General features: G+C 40.9%; 1 protein-coding gene across 1 annotated transcript; it reads left to right on the forward strand.

The window, feature by feature from the left end:
• The first annotated feature begins 3,986 nt into the window (after positions 1–3,986).
• LOC134794396 (transmembrane protein 127-like) lies at positions 3,987–16,574 on the forward strand. Its single transcript, XM_063766206.1, has 5 exons — positions 3,987–4,163; positions 5,508–5,756; positions 6,572–6,871; positions 14,512–14,626; positions 15,087–16,574. Exons 1-5 carry the CDS (start codon positions 4,139–4,141, stop codon positions 15,262–15,264), a joined length of 867 nt encoding a protein of 288 aa, XP_063622276.1. The 5' UTR covers positions 3,987–4,138; the 3' UTR covers positions 15,265–16,574.
• Positions 16,575–18,944: the final 2,370 nt, after the last annotated feature.

Below are 18,944 nucleotides of genomic sequence, written 5' to 3' on the forward strand. Positions count from 1 at the left end.
TTTTAGTAAGGAAATCAGTTACATCATTTTATCACGAAAATTGACAGTGCTGGAGCAGTAACGTTGCAACAGAGTAATGCTGCTGCAGTCGCCACCCGAATGTCACCTTTATCATATCTTAGAAAGTTATTAAAACGCGAGCGAAGCGAGCGCGAAAATTTTTCGATATAAAAAACACAATTTGATAGACAGTTGCACATTTTTACTTTTAGTCCCAACCAGGCGCGAACCCAGGATTTCATACAGAGAAGGGATGGGACAGTTTTTTATCAGCCTAGCTTCGCATAGGGCTCGATATTTAAGGGTCTCAGCGAGGTTGTTTGATGCAAGAGAGGTGAAAAGATGCAAGAAAGCATCAGAGCTTGGAATTGATCAAGTGAATTGAATTGGCGAAGTGTGAGCAAGGCAGAAGGCCCAGCTGCGAAAGAGGAAAGCTTGGATTTGGATCCACGCCCAAGTGTAATTAAGGCAGAAGATCAACTTTGCCGTAAGGCAGAAGGCCTCGCATAAGACCTAACGCCGAACTGCAAAAGACTGGCTTGAAATCGAATCTATGCATGTAATCACGTCTCTTCTACTACTCGCTCTTTGGCTTCACTTGAAAGCGCTACTTGATAGGATGCTTTTAGTTTTCGGCTTTCACTGGGTCCCTTATACCACTTTGACAGTTAGGTCTCAGGATCGCGGCTAAGGAGCAACTCGGCTTGGCCGACAAATCTGGCGTGCAAGAGAGCAAAATTCGCTATAATTTCGGTAACCTATGTCGAAAAAATCGGCTGGCCGCAAGCCCGAAAGCAAGATTTTTTTCCATGACTTTAAGGGCCTCCGCGTAAGGTCAAATCGAAAGCCGACGTTGGAGATGTTCTTACATACGTACCCTGACTCTCTTACTTGATCCCTACGACCCTTCGTTATTAGATGGTAGGTACTTGTACACCTATAAAAGTTTCATGTAGGTACCACGACGACTGCAATGCTGATGGAGCCTGCCCGTTTTTTTGCCTACGGTTTTGGTGCCCCCTAGACGTGGTGCCCTAAGCAAGTGCTTATTTTGCTTAAAAGGGTTAATCCGGCACTGCAAAAGACAGAGGTCAATGTTTTTTTTTTCAAAGTACCCACCTTCGTGGCCATTATTAAGTGCTGTAGGTATACGTATGAATATGGATTTGATATGGTTGCGATATAATTACGATTAGGTATATCATGACGGAGAAAATTAATAATTTTAAATAATTATGCAATTATACGCGTGTTGATATGTGTGTTTATTTTACCACTACGTAACTATGTAAACTCATTTTTAGTTTTCTTGATTACTTAATGTTTTCTCAGTTCCCCAAAAGATGGCAATGAGGGGCAATTCATTTACTGTCGTTTAATTTTGTTGTATTATTAAATCAACATAATTATTCAATTAAATTTGTTGATGTCCGTACCCTCTCTTCTAAACTTAGAGTTAATTTGGCAAAATCCTTCCTCGGTGGCTTATTCATTTCAACACGTATTAAATTCAGCGCAATCTGTTAGTTTACCAGGGTACTCTATAGTGGTAACACATATTTGAAAAAAGTTTGCCCCTCCTTCCTAAGTAGCGCCATAAGATTCAGGGGCAAACTTAAGTCAATCGAGTGTTGTGGCTACCCCCCCCTTTTAGGGATTGAATTTTTATAGCCTATAACCTGGCCGGGGATGTTCTCGACAGATTAGTAAAGTTTGCATCAAAATCCGTTCAGCCGTTTTCACGTGATGCGCGTTCAAATAAACAGACAAACAGATAAACAGACAAACAGACAAAAATTCTAAAAACTGTTGGAACGTGTTCTGTTATCGATTCTAAGTATCCCCAGCCAACTTTTTTCGAATATCTTCCATGTACAGACTTTCGACCCTCTTCAGCTTTATTATATGTATAGATAATTCAATTATTGCGGAACACCTATTTTAGGACGTATTCATGTATTTTAATTAAATATCTGAACTTTCCCTTGGTTCCCTGCTGGGGCGTGACTATAAAATTGTGATCTGATAACCACAATAAAGAATAAAAGCGTTTTTGGTAATTTTAGGTATCGTTAAGCCTTTGAAGTAAAATTAAAATTGCAAGAAATGTCGATAGTTTATCGATATGACTTTATCGACATGGCTACAGCAACGTGGGCCTCATTGTTAATCGTACACTAAACAAAAGTGGCAACAGTGACAGCTCGCTGAGACACCGTCTCTATATATTATAAGTCTATGGTTTTGACAGTTCTTTACGAATTTCGTGTTGTCAAAAACTCCGAAAATTCCGTTTCGCGGTAGGTCTATGGAACGATATTCGATCCATAATCGTCTTTCGAACGGGCCGTTCGATGACGGCTGTCTTCGCGGTTGCAAACCTGCTTCGTTTCTCACAAGTGTCGGTCTACCTACTCTTGAACATGTTTACGTGCAATAAAAAAAAAAAAGAAAATAGCTCTTCTGCTATGTATTTTCTTGTTATTGGATAAAACTAAAAAAGAGTGTGGGAAAAGAAACTGCTAAAAATTCGCCAGAGAGCGTGATATTGATTAAGTATTGGTAATAATTGTTGCAATGCCTATTCCTCCTCATTGTTTGTAGGAGTGATTGGGTGATTTTTGGTCCCAAAAACACCGATTTTCTTTATAAATTTCAAAAAAATGGCGCGCACTGTTGTCATACTTCAAACACGGCAGTCCGCAACGTAGGACGTCAACCCACACACAATCCTGCACGGCGGACTGCAGTGGTGGGCGGGACTTGCAGGATTTGTAGGACCCAAGAGGCATCCTACTTGGGTGTTGTAGGACGGCCTTCGAGCAACACGGAAGGGAGGCGGCATTCGCACTACTTCCCCTCTGCCGAGGTATAAGATTAGCGCGTCAATCTAATCTAGCGCGGGTAATAAAACTAGTTGCACTTGGATTTTTCACTAGACCGAGTCCAGACGCGCGCGTGAACACTGCTGCACAAAAATGCCTGTTTGCTCGGTTTTTTGTTATAAAAAGAGGTCGGGGACATCAAATTTACAAAAAGAAAGTGTTTCATTTCACATGTAATATTTTTTTTACATATCATACGTTTAATTACATTCAAACACAATTATTATATTTTAGTCTCATGTAATTGTTGGATTTATCGATTTTGCTCGCTCAGTACAAATTGCGGATCGGTCGAGCGACAAATCCGACTTCTCATCTCTCAGAATACAATAACATACTTCAACGAAAATGTGTTAGTGTGCGTGTTGTGACACTTGTCACTCGTCCGTACAAAAAAAAGAGATCGAGGTTTGCAAGATTTGTCTTTGACGTGTGTCATTTTCTATGTATTTGTGTCGTCATTACAGATTGGATTTTGTATGTAAGTGTGTGAGAAGTGCGACTGTGTGCACCTTTCCCCCTGCGTAAAATGGCAGAAAGATTTGTACGGTGAGATATCGCTTGGGCGGCTTGGGCCCCTCCCTTCCGATGTGTCGGAAGCCGGAGTTGCTCGAAGAGGACGGCACGTAGTCCGCGACTCCTATACACAAATCTAAATAATGAGGCGGACTACGAGGCGGACTACAATGTAGGAGTGTGAATGGGGGGCTTAATAATACATTTTCTAATCTGTTTCATCAGTTTAGCCAACATAACTGACGTAAGCTGCTAGCTAAACGTCAAACGTGAAGTGTAGTGTATAGGGTTGCCAGATCGAAAGGCGCTATTATCGGGAAACAATAGAAATTTTTCGGGATTCTGGGACATAAGTCGGGAAAAAAAAACATTCAAATTAAAGTAATTGTATTAAAAACAACGATATTTTACATTATTGGCACTACGTCAGCTCGCTCGCTCGACGACAGTTCGGAGCTTGAAATTATTGTTTTAAAACGTGAAGCTGTTTTTCGGGACAGTTTACACTTTGTCGGGAATCGGGAACACATGCTAAAAATCGGGAAAATCCCGCCAAATCCCGACCATCTGGCAACCCTAGTAGTGTACGTGATTACTTGTGTCGTTTCTTTTCCTATCGACGACAGCATACAAAATCATGTTTATTTATGTAATAGTTTATCACACTTAGTTTAGAGCTCTTGTAATTAGTGATTTCCGACGAATACCTATCGTTTTATGGGAGTTGGAGCATCAACATGGGTTGTTTAGCTTGGATCCGAGGTACTTAAAACATTGCGTCCAACCTTGGATACTTATTGTGCTTAAATATACGCAATTATCAGGTTTACATGTTGTAAAAGCACTAACATTTTTGCTACTTCTAAAAGTTCCGAACGACTGTTATTATAATTATGAATAGTAACGTGAATACCAATTGTCATTGTTTTAAACTATTGCCCGACTGCCCGTATTTAATTATGAACTTTAATGTGTGTATCAATTTAACACTTAGTGCTTTATATGGCTTCCTAGTGACATATTGTGGTTATATTTGTTTACATGATATTCAGAATGACCTCCCTCAAAGATACACCCCCTACATACGCCTATTTATAGTCGGGTGATGTTGCCGCGATAAGCCCTAATTAATTTGTTTGCATCTAACATTGTTCTCATATTTTGAGCTTGTTGGTGCTAATATTTGTAATTTGCATATGTATATGAAGGCTGTATCATGATCATGAATAAGATTTGTCCAAAACTCAAGCCTTTTTGATATTGTGGATACCTACTTTATAATATAAAATCTAAATTGCTTAAAACCCAATTTAAGACAATCTAACTCTGTAGATCTGTAGAAATCTACTTCCTACTTTAGATGGTAATAGAAGTTAGTAGCTTTCTTAACATCCTATATTCTACTGGTTTAATAGTTCTGTTAAAATTATTTAGTATTAACTTCATTATTTTCCTCAATGGATAAATTATAATTTGGATTTGGAATTCAGTGCATAATTTTATGAATAGCAATGCATGCAGGATGATAGATCAACTGAGCATCCTATTTGTAAAGGTAGAATGTCCTGTGATTCTTTATAACCAAGCCCACCCGCCCGCTAATACAAGTTATTGACAGAATGAAATATTTGTCTTTAATCTATATATCTGTCTTTAATATGTCTTTAATCAATGTTACCTTAACATTTTAGATAATTAAAAATTATAGCTATTAAATTATATGTATATGTGGTAGCAAACATTCTTTAATACATTATTAACACCTTCGCTGCAGCAATAATCTTAACTTGTAGTTAACCATACTTCCTAAGAGGTCTTTATGTATTTAAATAATGCAATATGTGTATATATGCAATATATATGTACATAATATCTGAATATATTAACAAAAATCAGGAGCTTAATACTCCCTCATGTTATAAGAATACATATGTATACTTAAAAGGAAGCACATCATGCAATATGAAAGTAGTGGTTAAGTGAGACGATGGTCTCCAAAACCCAAAATTAATACCTATATACAGCAAAACTGTTTATAGTTGTTACCGACTGATGGCAGTTCAAAACAGAACAAAAAAAATATTTTACTGTTTTCTTTATTTTTAGGTTTAAAAATAACGCTTCCATTCAAAGACAAAGAATTAAACAAAATAGCAGCATTCTTCAATGTAACTACTTTCCTCCTAACCTGTGCTGCCCTGGTGCAGCCCAGCTGGTTCAGGATAAAGGGGCTGCACTGCACTCAGAGCCTGTCGCTGTCTCAGTTCTTCTCATTTGATGAAGACGATGACTATGATGATCAGATTAACATAGATCAGGGAAGAGACTTTGATCCAATGAAGAGGGATTACCCTGGTAAGTTGATATCATTATTTGTTAGCTTCATATTATTTATTGAAGCCAGATTAAAATACTCAAAGCTTATCACACTAGCCCTCTAAACAAATATAATCAAATGTAGAGAAATAAATATCTTTGATTGGCATTGTTTTACACAAATAACAAGCAAAGAAGCGATGCTAGCCAAGTTGACCTGACTTCAGACTTTCAATTCGGAGATTGATGGTTCAAGTCCTGGCTTGTACTAATGACTTTCAGAACTTATGTCCGGAATATCATATAATTATTATTATTATATATATTATAGTTTTATATATATACATGATAAGCTTAGCAGTTAAAGAAAATTGGTAGTTAGTGTTGTAATTTCCTGTTATTCTTTTTTTGTCTTCCTCGATAAGCATTACTTATATGAATTGTTTTCCTGGATACTTCCCAGACCATTAGCAGTTAAGTACTTAGCTCAGGATATTTTCCTGCTTTGAATTAAGGAAATACCCTATATAAAGTACTGTATTGACGTAATTTTCTAATTTCTGAGTATGCTATCTATTTTATTTTTCTGTTCTTATGCTATAAAAAAAAATGGAGTGAGATTGGAGAGGCGTATGCCCAACGGTGGGCGAACACACGCTGAAGAAGTAGAAGAAGTACTTATGCATTGAAATAAAGTTCCACTTGGTTTAATTAAGTATCTAAATATTCATAACATGCATCAATCATAATCCCTGTCCCTGACCCGTCCCCCACCGGTTCCTATCAAAAGTTATAACATGTAGAAAACTGTCTGTTTGATATTTCACTCCTAATATTAATTTTATTTTTTTCAGGTCTACCACCATGCACAACACCAGAGACTATTACACTCATGAGAGTACTCATTCTATTATGCTTCATGGTGCTACTTTGTTCTTCTATTGGAATCCTCATCAACATAACTAGCTTGAACAGCAAAGCAATCAAGATGCTCCGTAGGAATGCCATCCCGAGCATAATGTGTGTGTTTTGGGTAATAGCTATAGTCGGCGTGTGCTATTACACCACTGTGGTATTGGGGAATGCAAACAACTATGATCCTAATACAATACAGGTGGATTATGAATATGGTTTCTACACGATAACTGGTGCCGGTGAGTCATTTATTATTGTTTCATATTTAATTACTACATGTAACAGGATTTTGCGTCTCCAAACACATGTCCCTCTATGGATTTTGTTAATTTCACCATCAATTTTTTGCGATATCAGCTGAATTAATCCAACCTATTAATATACGCTACTGCACACAAAAAACACAAATCTCTTGTCATAAAAATAAGTAAAATTTACACAAGAGTAGTCAGACCTTGCAAATGTCTTGAGGATAGCAGAACTTGTATCAATCGGATATCGTCTTAAAAAAAAGCGAATTGAAATAGTTCTCGTGTAGTAGGCGTCACAAACCCGGTTTCACCGAAATCGAAAAAACCGGAAAAACCGGGTTTACAGCCAATTGCAAAAACCGGGTTTAAACTTTGATAAAACCGGCTTTTTCGAGTTTTTCGATTTTACAGTTTTATATACATAGTTTAATTATTTTGATGAGCAAAAAGCACTTCAGAGTTTACTATTATATCTAGAACAATACCATACATTATAAGTACGGCAATTGTATAAATAAACAGCTATTATCCACTTAATATCCCTTAATTTGCCTAGTTTAACGTTGTAGTAGTAGCGCTCATTGAATTGATCTCTATTTAAAAATGTTTCTTGGAGTAATTATAACAGTTTTCTTCTTCTTTGTCGTATCATCATGACTGAGGGACGTGGACTGTGGACACGTTCACCAGTGCTTTGATAGGCGCTCTATCTTGCTTGAGCCCGGTGTATACACTGGCCTGCAATCTGGTTTTAGTCTCCAATGTTATTCTATATCTATTTGCCCAGTTTTGCAGATAAATAGTCAGCTTAAGGGCTCCTTGACGTTGAGGCTTCTATCGAAGGAAGTTGTGGTGGAGAAGATTGCCCCTGAATTTTACTCTCAGCTCCTTAACAGTATACCGCCTTAACAGGACCCCCAGGTTACCCGTAAACAAGATGCATGTAACTGCGTCGAAATATCGGGACTTCGAAAACAATGCAAAAGGTAATCACGATCCATATCCCGGTCGATATAAGTCTCAGCTCCTTGTTGGCCAGTTTGTTGCACAGGTGAAAGCAGGAAATATCGGTCTTGGAAGTGCTGGGGCACAAACGCCACCGGGAGCAATAGTCATCTAATAGATATCAGGTCCTGGTTCCTTTTCCGGTGTATGTTGTCCCATTTCCAAGCTGTCTTCTTGTGTCACAAGCGTCAGGTCATTAGCATAAGCAAACACCCGCGAGGTGGCGTTAGGCGGGATACGACTCAACCATCGGTATTTTCAGACCTATGCAACTAATACTGAGCGACGTTCAGAATGTGGGAAATCCACTAGCACGTATCGCTCGGCGGCCACTGGGGTATCTTTTGCCTTTTGCTTTTGTTGTGAAGACTGGGTCCGGGTTGTGGTCACTTCTCCATCGAGCTCCTTTGAACGTTCCTTTGTCTTTGTTAGAAATGGCTAAAAAAGTGTTGTTCCTATCTGCCCAGTCTATGATCGCCTCCCCGCTGGCAACAGATTTCCTATATCCCCAGCTGGTATTGTAGCTATTCAAGTCTCAAATGTAAAGGGATTTATTATTATTATTATGTTTATGTGGGCCTTTGACTGTCGCTTCGACCAAACTGTGATCTATTGTGACGGCCCTTTAAAGTTCATTACTAATGCCCGTTGAATCCAGGAAATTCCAGATTCTTTGGGCCGTAATGCTCTGTACCTCATAGGGTTCCAGTATATGTCGCCCTAGGTAGGTACTTCTTTTGGACATTAGTGGTCCGCAGGAGCAGAGGATGTGCATAGCAGTCTCCTCTGACTCTTGGCAGAACCTGCATGTCGCATCTTGTTTTTTCCCTATTTGAAACATGTGTTTGTTCAACTTGCAGTGTCCAGTCAAAATTCTAGTCACCGCACAAGTTTTGTGTCTTTTGAGCCCTAGAAGCTCCTTAGCAGTTTTGCTGTTGAACCCTTTGATTAGAGCTTTCGAGTGTTCTTGTCCTTTTACGAACTTCCACCAATCGATTGCTCTCGTTTTTTCTATGTTGTTGAGCAGAGAATATGCATCCCGTTTTGTGGTTCCACAAAACGGTTCTGGGCCGACCAGGGGTGTGTCCGCGCCCTTTCTAGCAAGTTCATCCGCTTCTTCGTTTCCGTTAATGTCGGAGTGCCCTGGTACCCATCTAAGTATGACTTTGTTGGAATAAGCCAGTGCATTTAGGTTTGATTTACAGTTCTGGACTAGTTTTGAGTTTGACTCAAGAGATTCTAGTGCCAGCAGAGCAGCCTGGCTGTCTGAGTTGATGTAGATATGCTGGTGTCTTAGGTTTCTATCCAGGTTGATCTCCGCACATTTGTTGATGGCGAAGACTTCTGCCTGGAAGATTGAGGCCTGTGTGCCCATGCTGACGCTAGCTCTGAGCTTAGGTCTCTCACCATAGATCCCACATCCTACATCATTGCCTTTCTTGGAACCATCCGTATACCAAATAAGGCTTCCCTCTTCGACGAACATTTGGTCGTTAGTCCATTTGTCTCTAGGAGGTATTTCTACTGTGTACAGTTTAGTAAAGTGACATTGAGTGTGCGTGTCATCTGTGGGCATGCTAAGGGTTCTATTTGCAAAAACCCAGGCCTTTAGTTTGGTTAATGCTTGAGAGCGCCATTTTGGCCTGTTTAGCGTGCAGATTCTGTAGACGCACTGCTTGGCCTCCTTTTGCACCTGCAAGTGGAGTGGTATAATATCCAGCAGTGCATCTAGGGCCGCTCCCGGTGTCGAGGAGAAGGCGCCTGTTGCTGTTAAACAAGCCGTGCGTTGCAGGCTGTTTAATGTGTCTATTGCCGTCTTTTGGTTGGTTTTGTTACACCAGACTGCGGAAGCGTAGGTGATAATTGGCCTCACTACAGCTGTGTATAACCACATAGCAATTTTGGGTCTTATGCCCCATCTCGCTCCTGCCATGCGACAGCATGACCACATGGCCATTTTTGCTTTTTGTATGATGTTCCTCAGGTGAGGGTTCCAAGTTAACTTTTGGTCGAAGGTGACCCCCAGGTACTTGACCTCGTCTGAGAATGATATTATTTGTCCATTAAGTCTTGGTTCTGTGAGCTTTTCGAGCTTGCGTTTTCGTGTGAATGGTACTATCACGGTCTTGCTCGGATTAATGGACAAGTCATTTTCTCGACACCATTTGAATATGGTGTTTAGAGCTCCTTGCATTAGGTTGGATATCGTGTGGAGGCATGGGCCTTTGATGATGACTACAAGGTCGTCGGCATATCCTTGTGTGTCATAGTCTTGGCCTGACATAATTGCAAGAAGTTGGTCCACTGCTAGGGTCCATAAGAGTGGGGATAGAACGCCTCCTTGTGGGCACCCTTTTGTGGTATAAAATTCATGCTCTACAGTGTTGAGGGTTAGAGTGGCTACTCTATTCGAGAGCATGCTATGTACCCATCTGGTGGTGGTTTCGTCTACTCCCTTTGATTTCATACCATTGAGTATGGTCTCTGTGGGCGTATTGTCGAAAGCACCCTCGACATCAAGGAACGCACATAGAGCGGTTTGCTTATCCTCTAGGGTTTTCTGCACCTTGTCAACCAGGTCAAGTAGGGCAGTCTCCGTAGATTTTCCCTTTTGGTAAGCATGTTGGTTTACACTTAGTGGTCTTTCCACAAGGTAATTGGCTCTAATGTGCTGATCAATGATTCTTTCCATCGTTTTAAGTAAGAACGATGTTAGACTAATTGGTCTGAAGGATTTAGGCTGTGAGTAGTCCTTTTTCCCTGCCTTTGGTATAAAGCGTACCTTGACCCGAGTCCATTTATCTGGTATAATTCCCCACGCGAAGCTTGCTCGGAATATTCTGGCCAGATGCGGGAGGAGGAGGTCTTGTCCCTGCTGTAAGAGCGCCGGAAACACTCCGTCTTCTCCCGCTGATTTACATGGTTTGAATTTTCCTAATGCCCATTTAATTTTGTTTGGTCTAAAGATGTTAGTTGCCAAATTCCAGTCGGTATTGCGTACCCTATGGATTCGAGGGTTCCTTTGGGCGCATAGTTGTGTATTACTGGTTGAGTACGAACCGGGGAAGTGGGTGCCTCTGAGCAAGTCCAGAGTTTCCTCTTCTGTGTTCGTAAATGAGCCATCTGGTCTTTTGAGAAGACCAAGATAGTTGGTTGGTGTCTTGGAGAGTATTTTGTGAATTCTCGCACCTTTATGAGTTTGGGCAATCTCTTCACAGAACCTTCTCCATGACCTTCTTTTTGCTTTCCTGATTTGTTTATTATATTCAGTCAACGCTTTACCATACCTTTCCCACCCATTCGGAGTGGTCGAGAGATTGAATATGCGACGTGTGGACCTGCGAAGGTTTTCTAGCTTTTTATTCCACCACGTCGTTGTGTTAGTAGTTTTTGCCTCTTTCAGCGGGCAGGCTTGTTCGTAGGCCCTACGTATGCCTTCTGATATTAAGTTAACTGCCATGTTGAGAGAGTCTTGTGTTTTTACATATTTTGGGACATCCTTTAGACGGTTTTCGAGGTCTGCCTTATAGGCTTCCCATGACGTTTCTTTTGGATTTCTGCGTGTAAGTGGTTCCCTACCTAGAGAGCCTTTAACACTGAACAAAATATGTCTGTGGTCCGACATTGAGTTTTCGCTACTGACCCGCCAGTCGGCTAGGCAGTTTGCCGCCTTTTCAGTCGCGAAGGTTATATCTAATACTTCTTGCCTAGCCCTAGTTACGAAGGTGGGCGTGTTGCCCTTATTCAACAAGTGCAGACAATTAGTAAAGATGAATTGGGATAGTAACTCACCCCTTTTGTTAGTTCCAGTGCTCCCCCAGATGGTGTGGTGGGCGTTGGCGTCACATCCCACAATAAGTTCTGCCTTTTGTGCCTGAGCGTACTCTAGCACTTTAGTCAGTTCTTCTGTGGGATCTTGCTTCTCTCCGGGCAGGTAGGCGGAGCAGACTATTACCTTGAGTGTTCCTCTCCCTTTGAGATCGACGTAGGCAGCTACTTGATCTTCACTGCATAGTTCTGTAACAGGCAAGAAGTTAATATTTTTGTTAAATACGATGCAGGCTCTCGGTTTTGTTCCTTTTTCGTAGATTAGTACCTTTCCTGCTCTGTTCAGTCCTGATGCCATGGACTTGGTGTTGATCCATGGTTCTTGTATGAGGGCGATGTCCAGGCCATTTTCGCCAAAAAGTTTTTCTATGACCGCTGTGGCCGCTATGGCGTGGTGGAGATTGGCCTGGAGGAACATCACCCCCCTGCCCCCGAATGCGTCGTTGTTATTTGCCACCGCGGTGGGCACTGGTGCGCCCTTGGTGGCCCCCTCTGTCCCCTTTACCCCTTGGGCGGTTGTTGCCCCTGGATCCTCCCCGGTTGGCGAGAAACCGCTGCAAGCCCGATGGTCCTGGTTTGGGATTGGATGTTTGGGAAGCCGCCCGTTTTGGACCTGAAGGCACCTTTCGGGCGGGCTTTTGGGATAAGGTGGTAGGAGTGGTAGGGATTGCATCCTGCGGTGGTGGGTCTTGGGAAGGTTGAGTTTCTGGCTGATGGGTCTTTGGTTGGCCCTTTAGCCGAAACTGGACCTCCCGGAAACCTAAGTTTGCCTTTAGGCCCTTTTTTTGTAGATTCTCCACCGACACGTCGTCTAGAGATAGGGTTACCATAACCCCACTCTTCTCGACTTTGGTGTGGAGAATCTTCCAATACTCTGTGTACAGCCCCTGGTTCTGTGCATAGAGTAGAGATAGCGACTGTCTTACCTTGGAGTCGTCTATCTCTGGGATAAACACCATCCCTATATTAGGCTTGGGGAGCTCATTTTCAGGGATGACCCCGAGGTTGGCTTCCGGCCATGGTTTTAGGGACGGTGTTATTTGTTCAAGCCAGGCTTTTGATCTTTGGTCACTACAGGTGATGAGTAACCAGCCTGGCTTGTATGCGTAACCCTTGAACTTTGGTCCCTCGTCCATCTCCAGAGTCGCAATCTTTTGCAAGATGGTGTTGCAGAGGGTCTCCAATTGCGCGACACTCATCGGCTTGGAGTCCTTGATTCCGACTCGGACTTGGCTGAGGACCTCGTTGTAGGGTTGTGAGGGTTGGGGTTGGGTTGGGGGGGTCACCGTCACCCTTGGGTTCTTGCAGATGTTACCCTGCGGTGACTTCTCCTCCGAGCGCGGCCGTTTGGCCGATTTTGGCTCGGGTCTGGAGTGTGTGGACCCGAACTTGTGCCCCATTTTTTTGAGTTCCGCGAAGCTCTTTGCGGACAGTTGTAGCGCCTCCTCATGCGCAACTCCCAGTCCTCTAAGAGCTTTGTAGCGGCCCTTCGCAGAGCCCGTCAATTTCTTGACGGACTTACGTGTTTCAGGGTTGGGAGCCTCCGTTGGGTTGTTTGGGCAATGAGTATCGCTCCTTTCAACCGTGTCGGCGCTCTCCACTCCCTCCATGGCTTGCTCCGATGTATGGGCAGAATCTTCCGCACCTACCATCAGGGGCATTAGTTCCTGGCATAGGTCTTCCAGGGTACCTTCAGTTTTTTTGTTTTTTGCGTTCTCCATACAAATCCCACGAGAAGCTAGGGAAAAATGTTGTCAGTTTCCAGCAGAGCCCCGCTTGCCGGAACAAGGCAAAATACACCTCGAGGTTGCCCGGTATCGAGGGTCATCGTTAGCGACTGAGCTCCCCCTCAGCCACGCATCTCTCGGCACGATTGGTCCACCTTAGATTGGGGTTTTTTAATAGAGGTTGTCTCCTCTTGGAGTGGAGTAGGATTGTTGGTGTGGAAGGGAAGTCTGGGGTTTGCATTCCGGAGCCCAAATGTGCGGAAAAGTTATTCCGCACATTCAAGCTCCGGACTGCAAACCCCAGGAGAAGGAAGGTTGAGACGGGAATAAAGACAGGAAGTGATGTTTTGGATCATAGGATTAAAGACGGGATTTTAGGGTGAGGAAAGGAACACCTGGCGGGTGGGGATGCCACATCACTTGGCGTGGCCCACGTCAGGCGGTGCCCCCATACTTTGCTACTAGTGGTCCGGGGTAAGTTGGTAAATATAGCGACGCCCGATCCGACCACTAGCATTGCCCAGGAGGGACGACCCACCCACCAATGAGACCCTGGGTGGGTTCGGCCCTGATCCGCGGCGGCAGATACAGGGACGACGGGGACGTGTATGGTGGACTTGAGGTGTCGGCCAATAGCCCAGCGTCGCATACCTGAGCGTACCTACTCCCTCCAACCCCCCCTTGTAAAGGGATAGGTGTTCCAAGTAAGGAAGGCGTGGAGTATGCCTGCCGCTACGTGGAGGCTTGTATAAATATATATATTTTTTTAATTGCTTTAAATACTTTATTGATGAAATTTTATGGTTTTGGTAAAGATATTAAGGCATTAATCCTAAAAATACTTGCTTATTTTACAAATTAATACGTAAAATCGAAATCACTGAAAAAACCGGACACCCGGTTTTGCTAATTCACAAAAACCGAAAAACCGGTTTTCTAAAATACGCACGGTTTTGTGACCCCTATCGTGTAGCTAAATAATCTACTATTCCATAGTTAATAAATCTGTTCTTGTCACTTTCATTTTCATTACGTTTTTGTTAAAATGGTTGTCTTTAATAACTTCAGGTGCTCTAGCATTGCTAGCATCCGCCGCCAATTTATGGGGAGCGCCACTCTCCAGCGACGAGGACATCCAGCGACGAAACCTCATGGAGGACTGGGATGGCTACGAGGCTCACAGGTATCTGAATAAATCCCTTATTTCGTTAATTTAAACTACTATAAAAATGCTTTTTTTATTAGCATATAAAACATCAGAAGTTATCTACACGAAAAAAATGTAAAACTTGTAATAGCGGGTAGACTGCATAGTGACGCAGCGCAATACAGTCTCGTACAATCAGCGCTCCTACAGCTCGACTCTGCTTTCGGCCTGGCGAGTCAGTGTGCCTCGTTGACACACCCTTGGCCTCCGGCCCTACGCGCAGCTCGGCCTTCGGACTTCATGGGATGTCAAAGATCACCTGTGGCCCTCTGGTTCGCCTGACATTTAATCAGATTCATTGAGTCGTGCCTTGCCTTCCTTTTGGCAGTAGTTCCTTAATTAGACGAACTTGATCTACCATTCGTTAAAACTGGCGCCTAAGACTTAAAATGTTCAATTTTCATACGGAAGTTGATATTTATTATATTATTTCCAGCGTGGGCCCAACTCCCTGCGTGCCGGCGCTGCCGCCGTACTCGCCGAGCGCCGACTTCCCGGCGGACTACGCGCCGTCGGCGCTGCCGGTGTACGCGCCGCCCGTGCTCGGCACGCAGCAGTACTTCCCCTTCGACGACCTTTCTATACTACCGCCGCCTCCGCCTTATACCCCCTAAGGTTTTTCCATTCATATTTTATCCTATTACTATATGCGAATAAAATTTTGTTATGTAGTTTTGATTCGCGTTAATTTAAGTAGAAAATACCGCAATAATGACAAAGATGTACCAGATATATATAGCTACCTACTATGAAAAGTATCCAGACTCGAACATACATCTTTACTAATCCGGGGCAATGGCTAGAACAAGATTGGCAGAGTTCTACTCCCGCCCCAAGTAACACGCGGTCATAGTTAATTATTCTAAATACAAAATCTATTTGAATTAATTTTGATAAATAATTTGATCAGTTTGCTAGTAGGTAACAGTTTCCATGTCAGTATTTATGTTAGTTTAGTTATAATTATGGGAATGGCACTTGGTTTTCGACCATTTTGGTTGATTTTCCGTTGCCCTTTCACTTCAATAGCCGTAGTTGCCTGGACGACAGTCGACGCATAGGTATACGCGTCGCGTCGGCGTTTACTAATTTTACTGCTATCGGCGTGACAGAGGGAATATAGTATAGACGATCTTTCCTCTCAGTTTTGAGCGCAGTTTTAGCGTACCTATAAAATAAATGACAATGTTTGATCCCCAAATACTACCAATCTTGATTTAATTTTATTTTGAACGGGCCCTTTAGGATATTTTTTTAGTAGAGCTAAACTTACAACTCTAATAGTATATTGAATAGTATTGTAGTGTTTTTATTAAATCGTTTCATAATATAGTACAATGAATAAATTCTGAGTTCTGACCTCGAATATAAATATGTGTCTCTTCTGATATCAATAATTTCGAAACTATATGGACTAGGTATAACGCACCGTATAACTTGATGTTGGTTATTTAAAAATTATTAAAGCGTGAAGTTATAAATGAAAGTAATTGTTATTTACGTGTAGAAAGCATAATGTTCTCTTTTGTATATGTGGTTGTGAGTTTATTAACACTGTTCACTTCAAAATGTGATTTTGCCATTTTAGTGCCTATTCATGTCGTACTTCTCAAAATGCTTTAAAATGATATTTAAAAATAATAAAAATTCGGTTTGTTGTGTACATATAGCTATATAGTTTAACCCTATAATAGTATTTTTATTAGTGTAAGTCATGGACGACACAAACAGCATTTTTCTTGAAATAATATTAACTTAGTATATATTAAATAAGTATTAATTATGTTAGTATATTATCACAGTATTTATTTAAGTACCTACGTTATTGTATACTTTATACTGAAACTTCTTAATATTAGGTCCTTACCTATGAAATTGGCGTTTTTGTTCATAGATATAAGTCTGATCCTAGTTTTTTTTTTTTTACAAAAGTACATACACAATTACAATAAAACTACAGTGCACTCAATAAACAACGATTTTACATACAATTAATTGTTATTTTTTATTGTTAAGTGTTCAGAATTAAGCCTTGAAAATAGGTCTTTTCATGTGCTGTCGGTTCGAGTATTAAAATTACTTATATTTTTCTAATGGTACCAATTTTCAAGAAATGGAGATATTGAAAACATACCTTAAAGGTGTCAAAAATTACTGGAAAAATTTTGTTTGGTTTGAATTAGCCATCAAAAAAATATCCGCAAAATTAATTGTATGGAAATTCGTGTTTCGTTGAAATTCTCCGAACAAAACGCCAATTTCATAGGTAATGACCTAATATTACAATTGCCCAGTGGCCTAAAATGTACCGTTATAATGTATAACATAACATCCATTGTTGGGGATTTCTAAAATATTTAAATATGAAACCTTTAGATGCCTTAAACTCGACCCTCAAATGGCAATAAGATATAACTATGCCTGTAGGAATTGCCTATCAATAAGTAACAGAAAATTAAAACTTTTCTAGGAGAAAAGACAATGTTGGTCTAAGGGTGGTATATATTCAAAAGAAATGAAATGAAGTTTATAATAAATCTTAGGGTGGTATTCCACTTATCCAATTTCTTTGTCCAATGTCATTGCATCTCACTCTCGCATTAAGCAAAATGTGAAACGCAATACACATTGGACAAAGAAATTGGATAGGTGGAATACCACCCTAAGATTTATTATAAACTTCATTTCATTTCTTTTTTTACAATCAGCATCAGGTCACACACGTAGGTGCAATTTTACTTGTGAATGCTACGAATTGAGCAACACAACAGAGTTGTATTCCACACCGTTTTGTACTACATTTAATAGCCCAGGTACACTCATAATTCCCCTAAAACTTATTTTTTGTAAAAAAATTACTTACACCAATACTTGGTGACCTCGATTGTCTATGTGCTCTGACTAGTAGTTGAGGTGATATTTGTTAAAGAAATATTTACTTAATTATATTTCTAGCAAATACTGGATGTGTCAAATGTAACAAGCTAAAATGAGGTGAGTCAGTCCATCTAGGTTTTTGCAGACTTTAACCTTTTGAACGCCACAGACGGCATTTGACGTCAACGCAAAATCGTGACAACGACGCCAAAGACGGCATTTGACGTCGATCGTTTTTTGATAAAAACTACTGAAAAACACCCCACTTTTAGGTTGGCATTATTTATTTACAAAACTAAATTTTACCCCCGTGGCGTCAGTGGCACGGGAAATGGATGCGCCGTTTGGCGTTCAAAAGGTTAAATATATGGTGATTATCTTCTGTTGATTCACCGCCTCTTTGGAGCACTTATATATTATGTGTATGTCTTTGGAATGCACTGCACCCAAACGTCTTGACGAATTTTAGGCAGCTATCTGACCGCCGACGATTAACGGATATTAGTATCGAGTTTACCGATATTTTTCTTCAGGCGTGAAAATTTAACGATTAACATACATACGACGACGACCGGTCTGGCCTAGTGGGTAGTGACCCTGCCTGCGAAGCCGATGGTCCTGGGTTCGAATCCCAGTAAGGGCATTTATTTGTGTGATGAACACTAATATTTGTTCCTGAGTCATGGGTGTTTTCTATGTATATAAGTATGTATTTATCTATATAAGTATGTATATCGTCGCCTAGCACCCATAGTACAAGCTTTGCTTAGTTTGGGGCTAGGTTGATCTGTGTAAGATGTTCCCAATATTTATTTATTTATTTATTTATTTATACACCATGTCACACGGCCTTTCTCGAGCAAAATAATTGTCGGAACTCAGCTAGTCGTTTTCTCGCCGCCGGTCGGACTTATGCCTAAATATGTATGTGAAATTTCGTCTTTATATGTACCTGCGTTCTAGTTTTAAATATTTTGTTCTTACGTAGGTACTGTACCATAATTTATAAACAAACAATATTTATTTATGGCAGTATAGGTCTCACCATTTAGACGGGGGCCACGCATACAATTATTAAGTCATGTATAGACATGACCCTTAATGTCATTTTTAATTTAAAATTATCATCTCTATATCTACTCTTAAACCTGTGTGTAATTTTCAGCTGCTATGTGCGCTTTATCAGTGACAACGTAAAATATTAGATACATTTTACTTTAATCTGTTAATACTATATTTACAATATCAGCAGTACAGTTACATAAGATCCAAGTGATCTTTATGAAAGAGCTTGTAGTATAAGAACTTTGACATTTTTGTAATCTCAATACATTAAATATTTGGGAGCACTAAACCAATCTCATTCCATAGGGTTTCATTTTTCCAATTATGTATCTTTTTGATTTTTTTTAAATAT

Source organism: Cydia splendana, chromosome 10 (genome assembly GCF_910591565.1).
Source record: "Cydia splendana chromosome 10, ilCydSple1.2, whole genome shotgun sequence".
In the NCBI taxonomy this organism is placed as follows: Eukaryota; Metazoa; Arthropoda; class Insecta; order Lepidoptera; family Tortricidae; genus Cydia; species Cydia splendana.